Source organism: Fulmarus glacialis, unplaced genomic scaffold (assembly GCF_000690835.1).
Source record: "Fulmarus glacialis isolate BGI_N327 unplaced genomic scaffold, ASM69083v1 scaffold1396, whole genome shotgun sequence".
NCBI lineage: Eukaryota > Metazoa > Chordata > Aves > Procellariiformes > Procellariidae > Fulmarus > Fulmarus glacialis.
This window is the reverse complement of record NW_009216046.1, coordinates 1,742-12,144: the sequence shown is the minus strand read 5'-3', so window position 1 is coordinate 12,144 and position 10,403 is coordinate 1,742. Positions and strand designations below refer to the sequence as shown.

At 43.7% G+C, this 10,403-nt stretch overlaps 1 protein-coding gene across 1 annotated transcript in view; it reads left to right on the top strand.

Moving 5' to 3' along the window:
- Positions 1–9,569, top strand: part of PTK2 (protein tyrosine kinase 2) — a 72,601-nt gene extending 63,032 nt beyond the window's left edge. Inside the window, exons 18-23 of the mRNA XM_009579134.1 lie at positions 1,650–1,689; positions 2,438–2,544; positions 5,320–5,328; positions 6,608–6,763; positions 7,239–7,319; positions 8,308–9,569. Coding sequence (XP_009577429.1) covers positions 1,650–1,689; positions 2,438–2,544; positions 5,320–5,328; positions 6,608–6,763; positions 7,239–7,319; positions 8,308–8,520 — 606 coding nt within the window. The 3' untranslated portion in view covers positions 8,521–9,569. The remainder of the gene's footprint in view (positions 1–1,649; positions 1,690–2,437; positions 2,545–5,319; positions 5,329–6,607; positions 6,764–7,238; positions 7,320–8,307) is intronic.
- Positions 9,570–10,403: the final 834 nt, after the last annotated feature.

Here is a 10,403-nt window from a genome sequence, read left to right as displayed (position 1 = left end):
GCGCCCTTGGACTTCTTGTTGCAACTTCATCGCTGCCTCCATGAAAACTCAATAATGGATAATAATCCAAGGGCCATACCAGGGTAGGACGTTTTCTCGTCACATCTTTAACCTGGGCCCCAGGGAGGCAGCGGACTTCCCTAAGAAGTGGGTCCAGTTAGCATATTGGGCCTTCTGTTCCCCTCAGAAGAGAATCTTCTATAATAATGACTCGTCTTTTTTTCTTTATGGAAGTGGTTTTGACACAGGGCATAGGCCAACTTAACCTCGCTGACACCTCCAAGCTAGATGAACCATCGTCCTCGTCATTGTTTGGTTCCACTTGCAGAGCCTCATACCTACTACACAAAGGCACCTGGGAAGGTGGGGTAGCCACGGACGAGACACGCCTGCTGCGCCGGGCAGGAACTTGTCACCATTGCCTCTATCCCTCAAGTCAATGCGTTCTACCGCGTGGAGAGAGGACAGGGAGTCCTCCGTATCGTGTGTCCTGTCTGCCTGTTGGGCCTGTCCCAGGGATGGCAGGGTGCGGTTCCAGTAGTCTCTCTCTCCCTCGCTCTCCCTGATACTCCTCAACCTACTCACCTCCTCCCGGAGCTCTGTCACCAAGCAGAGGAGCTCCTCTGCCTGGGCCACCTCCCTCAGGTGTGCTCACTGCTGCCGGCCGGTCCTGGCGTAAGAGCAGGCACAGCCTGCAGCCTGGCACCTGGGCGGCTGCCTGTTCCCACCGGAGCTCTGTCTGGGAAGCTGCGTCAGTCGTGGTGGGTGCAGAGCTTAGAGAGGACACGGCCTTCTGCCGGGTGGATACCGTTGATCCCTGGTCAAGCTGGCAGAGCTTCAGCGTCCTTCCTGTGCACCCTACAGCGCGAACTGCAGCACCACATCTTGTTTCCCGCCCTGGCGGCTAGCGCTCTCCAGGGGTTTCTTTTATATGGGAGGGGGGCTTGGCCATCGCCTGGCCCCGCACCAGTCTCCTCAGCCGCTGTGGCGCGAGCTGCGGGCTCCTGGCGGGGCTCTCCGCTCCTCTCAGGTTCCCCCGGTTCAGGAAACCCCTCTGTGCACATGCTAGAGTGCTCCGCTGCCGATCCTGCCGGCACTGGAGCTGCTCGCCTCAGCAGCTGAGGTTGGCATGAAGGTTGTATAAATATAATTACCAAGGAAAGTCACTTCAATTATTAAATGCTTCCAGATGAATAAACAAATTGACCTTGACTAAGAGCTTTGCAACAAAACCAAAAAGTAAACCAGCTTAGAAATCTGTTGCCATTATGGAAACCATTCAGCAGTGCAGAAATACCGTAGTCTTCTGATTGTTGCACTGCCATTTCTTCTTCATCATGACTTCTACAGTTTGATCTCTGAATACAGACCAAAATGATTGTGAATATACCACCACATTTGATTAATAATGAAGGTTAAACTGTAATGTAGAGGCCAGAGCTGTTGTGAGTGATACAAAATAAATGAAAATTCTTTTCTTACTGTATAAATAATATACCTGTAGTTAGGAGCTTAGCTAGTGATGGTGAATAGGGATGTATTTTTAACTGTTGGGAAATGGCTACTGGCTACTCTCAGTGTTTGAGGTTGTGCTGATGAAAGTTGTGAGCACTGTAATAACTAGTCTAAATGTATATTTTATTTTATAGGCTGGTAACCAGCACATATATCAGCCTGTGGGTAAACCAGGTAAGCAGTAAATTCATATACTGTCATCTTGAATTCTTGATTACAAGTCTTCTAGAAGCAGTAGTGAACAAAGGTTTATTGCAGTATTTTCATACAAGGGCTAGATTCAATTTCAGATAACTACACATAGGTGTTTCGGTGCACTATGTGTTTGAATTCCCCGTGCAGTCCCCAGAGATGTAGTCAGCAAAGCCAAGAAAGTGTTTCATCAACAGGCGGGAAGTGTCTAGAGGAAGCTGAGTCACTCTGTGGGACTTCACCCTGTGTGGAGTTCAGACATGTAAAACAAAAGTAGACTCCTAAATTTAGGTTTCTCAATTTCAGAGTGAATCACACACAGAATTTCTGCCACGAATAAGTCTGATTTTCCCAGACATATGCAGCATGTGTGGCACTCAGCTGTGGTACAAAGGGGCGAGTACCTCTCAGGCCTGGGGTAGGTATACTGAGATGAGTGTCAGTTGCCCCATAAAGGGATTTTCGAAGTACCTTACTAAAACAGCCATGTTCTCATAATCACAGGAGAACTTGATGAATTCACAACCTTTTCTGTCTACATTTCTTCAGTAGAAATACAGATTAAAGTGTAGCTCCTACAAACAGTGGATTTACTGTAAGACACATTAATGTACATCTCCTCTGCTAGTACAGTAAAGCACGTGTAGTCTTTGTAGTGTTGACAGACCAAAATTATGCAGGTACATCTGATATGTTGGTCCTCTAAAATGCAAATTGTTTTGTTAACCAGATCATGCAGCTCCACCAAAGAAACCTCCCCGCCCTGGAGCCCCCAGCCATTTGGGCAGCCTTGCAAGCCTGAACAGCCCTGTAGACAGCTACAATGAAGGCGTGAAGGTACGTTGCTCAGTGTCACATGAAATATGCTTCAGAAAATTAAACATTATCACTCTGAGATAGTTTGCTGTTCCTGGAGTAGAGACCGTGGAAAGCAAAAGCAAGTAAACTTCCCAAGTAAATGTTGTCATGGGGCAAACATGCACTGGCAGCTCTCCAGGGAAGTGGGAAGTTAACTGGTAGGCTCATGTCCTCCATTGCTGTGATTCAGCACGTTCCTCACCCTGAACCTTTCCCAGGTGAGTTTATTTCTAGTTTGAAGATCATATGAGATCTCCTGTGTGGACTCAGCCTCCCTGCTCAGCAGCTTTGTTAAGCAGGAAGGAGCACACCCAGGGTTCCCAATTACTCAGGTAGTGCCAAAGTCTCCTGTCCTCAGTCACAGAGAAGTGAGACGTGTCTGAACTGTGGTGCTCCAAAAAGCTCTTGCTGCAGCACCAAGGCTCCTAAAGCCCTGCTAGCTCTGGGGAACAAGGGAAGAGGGGAAATAGGCTGTCTGACCTGTGATTGAGATACTTTCTAATGTGTTGTTTCATCTCCAGTAAATAGGCAATAAAGCCAAAAATTAAACTTTACATTTTCTAAGAGAGAGATGCTGCAGGGTGTTGTGAAACACAGCGTCCTGTCCCCTGTTGCAGTTGGTGTCAATGGAACTGCTCCTTAGTATGTCAGTCACTTTTAAAATCATGCCTTTAGGTGGTGTTCCCTGCCTTTGGGACTCCATTACCTTTCTAATCTTCAGGAAACAGAAACCTGAGTGACCTCAGGGCCTCCCGAGGGGAACCAGTGGAGCTATTTCTGATGCAAGCAGTTTCCAGCAGCTAGATATAATAGTGGTTGGGAATTCTCTGTCAGTAATACTCTAACAGAAATGCAGCTGATCTATACACATCGCCATTTTATTATTTCACAACCTTTGCAGCTAAACAAATACCCCTCCACAAAGACTGTTGGTCTGACAGCAGTATTACTGACAAGAGCATTAAAGCAGGATCACTCCTGCTGCTGCTCCCATTCTGTCAGTTGATGCCATCAGTAGCACCCAGGGAGGTGATGTATTTGTCTATTTCCCAGAGTAAAAAGGTGGAGTCTGTGTTAGAGCACAGGCTTCTACAAATACACCAGGGCAATCCCTACTGTAATACAATAGCTAGTGCTAATAGTACAGCTCCTCACAGAAGGAGAACCTCCTGCTAATCTAAGCCCTGCCAAGCCTGTAGTAGAGAATCCATGTTGTGGTAGACACAGCTGTTGTGATAAGTGACATTTATTTTAGACGATTTAAGAAAATACAGAAAAAATACAGTTCATCGGACCATGAAATTCAAAACTTGCCATCAAAGCAATATGTTTAGCACAAATCGATCTCAGCCACTGCCTGCCTTTCTCATTCTTGCTCTCTTGTCCAAGATTATCGAAATATTTAAGAATCAGTGTAAATAGACAGCAGTGGCGAATTTGAGCAGGATTATTTATTATAAACTGATGCCAATGCTTTTCAAGCTGCTAAGCCTCAGAAAATGTCAAAAAACAGTAACAGATGTGTTACTAAACTTGGCTTCTCTAAAATTTCCTTTCTAAATGCTGATACTGGAACATGAAAAATGTTTTCCAAAATACATCCGTTAGACAATAAACCAACCTGAGCAGCCAAAGTCATCAGTAATAACAAGCGAACAAGATTCGTGTGCTAAATAGCTTCTCCAGTAGAAAAGAAGGGCTGATTTTGTTTTTTCTGTCAAGAGTTTCTTGAAATTGGATTGGTTTACGCCCCTTCAAGAAAACAACCCATTATTTTTTAATAGCATATAGCTTTGTTAATGTCTGCAGTCCTAAACTGAAGATGCTTCTGGGGTTCATTTCAGACTCCCCTTTCTGTACACCCATTTCAGACTCCCATTTCAGTCTCTCTTTTCTGCAGAATACAAATTAAAATAAGAGAATTTGAACTGCTTGCTCTCAGGAACCTTTAGGGCATGCACCAGGAAATACATGCTTTTGTGTTACTTGCTGAGGCAAAGTCAGCCAGTCCACACAAAGAAACTCCTGACTTCGTAGTCTGCAGAGCAATAGTGTTCATGTTGGGTATAAACAAAAAAAATCGAGTGTTGAGAAATGCAGATGTCCATACTCTTGAAATGTTAGGGCCTGGCTGTAGGAATTAAGTGGGTTGGGTATAATCCATCCAGAATGGGTTCTTGGTAGTTCTTAACCACGACTCTGATTAGTCATCGTGAACAGGAGCTGCACAGTTAGATGACCACGTATTTCCTATCATGACTTTTCTAAAGGAAAAAAAAAAGTTTCAGAAAGATGAAAACAACATTTTCTTAAATCTGTGGATTGTTTGTGTAAAGGGACCAGGGTTGCACAGGACATGTTGTTTCCCACCGTTGCAGAGGCCCTCTACTCCATTCACCACTTTGCTGCTCGCCAGACTGGCTTGCTCCTGTCAAGCTTTGCATGATCTCTTCCCCATGTGTTTAGTAAAAAGTAAGCATGGGTGCATGGCAAATACTTCCACTTCCTACGCGGGTGCACAGCAGGTCTTGAGCACACGGTGCTTCCGTAACAAATGGACCAAGAGCTAACATGAATGACTGCCGATACTGTGGAGGATGCATTTTTGTTGCTTTTTAACTGGTCTCTTACTGCTACACATGTTTTGGTTTTGGTTTGGTTTTTTTGCTGCTGAGTTTTATTAATATTGTTTTTCTTTTTTCCCTTCTTTTGGTAAATTTCTTTAACCTTCCCCCACATTCTGCTCAACCATAGCCATGGAGGGTAAGCAGTGCGTGAGCGTGTGTGTACGTGCCCTATTCCAAAATGTCTTTGCATGTGACTTTGCCAGATGACTGTTTAACTTCTCGATTGCTGAAACCAATTAGAATCACAGCCTTTCACTGGTGATTGAGGCAATTACAATATTCTTTTTCCTGATCAGTACGCTAGATTGAATCTCTGTAATAGTTGTCAGTACCCACTTAATGAAATGCCACAAAATGGAATCACCATGCACTAAATCCTGCACTCCTTCCTTAGACAAAGTTTCATCCAACTATTTTATAGTTTCATCAGGGTGGTATCTCATGTGCTTCCAGTGAAACATCTCTGTAGCTAGGACCAGTTGTAAGAACCAGTAGTAACCCCGTGTGGTGGGCTGAAATGCCATGAGCCATCTCAGATCAACAGGGTGGATGGCTGCTGTGTGACCAGTAGGAAATAAGCAATTTTTTAACCTTCTGCTCCCGCTGAGTGGTTGCTTGGGCATCCCATAGCAGTGAGGAGCTGCAGGGAACTGGGATGCTTGTAGTTTTACAGTCCAGGTGCAAAGATACTGAGGACCTTACAGAGGAAGTTTTCAAAGTTTGTTTCTTTTCTGACCCAGGATTATTTCAGTCTGTCTTGGCTTTAACTCTAGACAGATCTGACTCAATGGAAGTTTTGCTTGAGTAAGGACTACAGGATTTTTAACCTATTGGTTTTTTTCTGATCTATTGGAAACAAACTGTATGAAAACATTCAGTGTTTCCCACTTGTACTGGTGACACCATTTTTGTTAATCTGCTGTGAATTTTCACTAACAAAACAATAATATGTACTGCAATATTCTCTCTTTAATATATCAGTATGTTAACTATGTATTCTGACATTGTTTTGGAGCACAGGACAACTTTCTGGAACGAGGGACCTGATACCTGTTGCCTTAGCAGTAGAACTTGTCCATCAGTAGTGAACCACTTAGACGTGACAAGTACTTTGTACTCCTCGTTCCTCAAATTATTTCCTTCTATGTTGTGGGAGTTATACTGGAAGCTCTTCGGGGAAATCCCGGTAAAAATTCCCCAGTGTAATTTCACAGATCAGGTTCAGTCAGAAGAACTAAAGGAAACTTCCTTCAGATCCGGGAGCGAGCGTGCTCAGCTAGGACAGGGGACCCAGCGGGAGCGGGTGGGGGGGCTGTTGCAAGTACGAGACCTTCCCGGCGGTCTGCGGAGGTTGGGAAGTTGCTGAGCCCCATCTGCTGGGGACAGGAGGTTAAACAACCCCTCTGTGCTTCCAGATTCAGCCGCAGGAAATCAGCCCTCCTCCTACAGCCAACCTGGACCGCTCCAACGACAAAGTCTACGAGAATGTAACTGGGCTGGTGAAAGCGGTGATAGAAATGTCCAGTAAAATACAGCCAGCTCCACCGGAGGAGTATGTACCCATGGTAAAGGTATGGAGGCAATTCTTAAAATCAGTGGTTTAGTTCTCTCCTGAATGAGGTCTTCAAGTGGCGCAGGAGAAACTTTCTGGAAAGTTGGAAGTAGAAAAGCTTTTTGTGTTTGCTGGAGGGGTAACTTGCGGTCAGAGTGCTGGAGCGTTGGATACTGTTAACAGTATTGTGGGAAACGGTGCTTTTATTCCCCAGCTTGCCTGCGCTTATCCAGGGGCAGTGAGTTGTGCACTATCTTCTCTACGTTTCACTTTTTCAAAAGAACTTTTTTTATTAACCCTTTGGCATTTTGTTTTGATGGTGAAACATGGAATTGCAAGTGGGGTTTTCAAAGTCCCTCAGCCATGTTCTAACTCCCTTCTTATCCAGATAAGGAATTAAGTGTATCCGTTGCTTCCTGCACTCTGGCTACAAGTCTCTCATCCATTCATTCCAAGTTTTTAAACCTTATTTTCTTTTTTTTTTTTTTTCTTAGGAGGTTGGTTTGGCGTTAAGAACCTTACTGGCAACAGTAGATGAGACCCTCCCTGTGCTTCCTGCAAGCACCCACAGAGAGGTACATAGCGCTCCCCTCACCTGATGCTCAGTCTGTTACGTTTCAAGTTAGCCCCAGCCAGGACAGCTATCCGGACATGTTTTGGCTCTCTCTTTGCACATGGTTTGACTCAGTAAGCAGTATGAACTCTCGGGTTATAATTCTTCATTAAATTAATTTTATTAGAATCCAGTTGCTGTCTGGACATAGGCTTGTATTGACTTAAGTGAAGACACTCAAACTGGATGTAATTGAAGAGCATACGACACGCACGTATATGAAGTTGACATAAAAACTGTTAGCAGTGCTTACGCAGAACTTCTTAGTGCAAGTTTAATCTTTCATTAAACTGCAGCTTGCACGCAAAGTCATTAAACAGGTAATTGAGCATAGCTTAGTGCAGCTGGAAGGTTTTGATGAGATATCCCATAATAACCTACTTCTGGATGAGAAGTGACGTGAGATCTTTCAGTGAAGTTCATGAGTCAGGAGTAAAACTGTTTTCCTCCAAAACCTTGAATGAGTGCGATAAAGAGAAAGCCAGAGAATGGTTCTTTAAGTGCCATCTTAGAGAATCATCCTGACTTTAGCTATGTGGTTAAGTAACCTGTATCCGGCTTCTTGACCTGTTTTATTTTTTACTGCTTCAGAGCTACTTTAACAATAGTAATAAAAAGGGTGATGATAATAGGGACCTGGAAACCTAGAACAAGGTGTTAATTCTTAGACCTGGGTTAAAATTCATTACCAGTGATTTGGGTCTCGGTGCTGTTTAAAGGTGGGCGGCTCAGCAGCTGACAAGGCTGCTCTTGATCTCCACACAGGGTAGACCAGCAGGTGCCAAAATTGCATCTGCTCTGTATGGTGTGCACAGGAATGGCCCCAGCTTCAATCAGAAATCTCAAGCAGGGGCTATGAGGGTGGATAGTGCCATTGCTCTGTAGTATCGCAGTCACGAGTGCAATGCTTCTAATGACTTTACAGAGTTGACTGAATCTTCTTGTTCCAGATTGAGATGGCACAGAAGCTGCTGAACTCTGACTTGGCTGAGCTCATTAACAAGATGAAACTGGCACAGCAGTATGTCATGACCAGCCTGCAGCAGGAGTACAAAAAGCAAATGCTGACGGCTGCTCACGCTCTGGCTGTGGATGCCAAAAACTTGCTGGATGTTATTGATCAAGCCAGACTGAAAATGATCAGTCAGTCCAGACCGCACTAAGCACTGAGGGAAGAGTTTTATCAGTCTAAGAATTCTGCTTGCGAAAGGATGTTATTTCACCTTCCACCAGCAGTGAGGATTAACCCAGTGTAGTCCTGGCTTTCCAGCGCCTCTTGCTTCAGCAGACCTGACTGACAGCTGTTGGTTCTCTCTCATTACAAAAGTTTAACCAAGTTTTTATCATAAAGCCAAGCTGGTCTGGGATTCAAAAAGTGGCATTAACACAAGATGAAGTTTGTACAGAAATCCTCGGGAAATCACGGCTATGGAGCGCACTTCAGTTTTATACCATCGCATGGGACACGCTTAGCCTAGAGCTGCCACAGGGTTATGGTCTCAGAGCCAGAACTGTCTGAGCAGCAGATCAGAGAGATATTGTGAAGTGAAGAATTCGGGGAAACCTCAGGGCTGAGAATTCTTGCCCACAGTATATGAACTATCCAGACTGGAATTTTTTTATTAGAACACTTACGTCGCAATATGCTAATCACAATTTACAGAGAAAGAATAAAAAGCTATATTTTCAAGACTTCAGTCATTTCAAGACAAAACTAAAGCCCTCTTCATCTTCCTGCGTTTTACTTTTATGTGAATGTGTGAAGCATTTGTTTGGAACTAGCTGTAGAACACAACTGAAAACTCTCGTCTTTTTCACCAGAATAATGTGCCAGTTCTTTTGTAGCAATGTTGTTTTCCTTGGAAGCAAAAATGCTGCTTTGTACCAGAGCAATTCAGAGCTGCATTTAGAGGAGTTCTGTAACCATTCATGTCCCCCATTTTTATATAATTTATAAAGACAGATTAAAGCCATGTTGAATATTTTAAACCCACTGTAGTTAACTAACCCATCCTTTTGTCTATCTTGCCTGGGAGGAGTTACAGTAGACCAGTGTAATTAGATTTTCCTTGGTTTTCCAGTTATGCCATCTGTTCTGTTAAAATAAAAACCACACTCCCTTTTTGCTGTTGAGGGATATAAATTATTCTCAGGAAGAATATAATGAACTGTACAGTTACTTTGACCTATTAAAAAGGTGTTACCAGTGAAATTCTGGGTATATTATTTTGTGTGTGCATGCACTGCAGAAGAAACCGTGAGTTTTCTCTGCTTGGAATTTTCCCCCCTACTCTAATCTGCAAGCTTTTAAGAATTCTCTTGTGCAGGACTTAAGGAGCAACCAAGGCAGAAATCCAAGATTTGAGTAGTCTTCCAGAAAGCAATTTTTATTCCAACTATGGAGCACAGGAACAAGTCAGTGTTATCTGTGTAAGTGACTTGTAGTTACTTGTGGTGTTACAGTGGTGTCACTCCTTACACTCCTTTACACACTTAAAATAAATTTTCCTAGGGGAAGGTTTCTTTAAAAAGGGATGGGGGAATGTAGCAGTTGAGTGGTTTGCAGGAACTATTTTGGAAGCTCAGTAGAGAGTTCACAGCAGCAGCAGGGGGTTGCATGGACTAAATTCATCCATGGGTGCCTGCATCTTTCAAAAAAGAAATGAGCTCCAGTGTTGTGGGAAGATGGGACAGTGCAGAGTGCTTCCATTGTAGGTCTAGATGTGGAACAACCTTCCTACGTAACTTTGAAGTCCTTACACACTTGAACATTTTGCTAATGCATAATTTTCATTTAATATTTTAGAATACACACATTAGAAAGACAGCCCTTACCTTGCTCAGTTGCTCTGGAAAAGTCCTGTTCAGAAGTTGTTTTAGAAATACATACTTTAAGTTACTCTTTTCATATGTAAAGTTACACAATCTTCCACACCTACCCTTCAAAGCAGTTTTCAGAGATGCTCCTTAACTTTCTTTGTGGAAAGGCAAAAAAAATTACACACCTTACACAACCTAGGCTTGGTGCCTCGGTGCCTAGCACTGC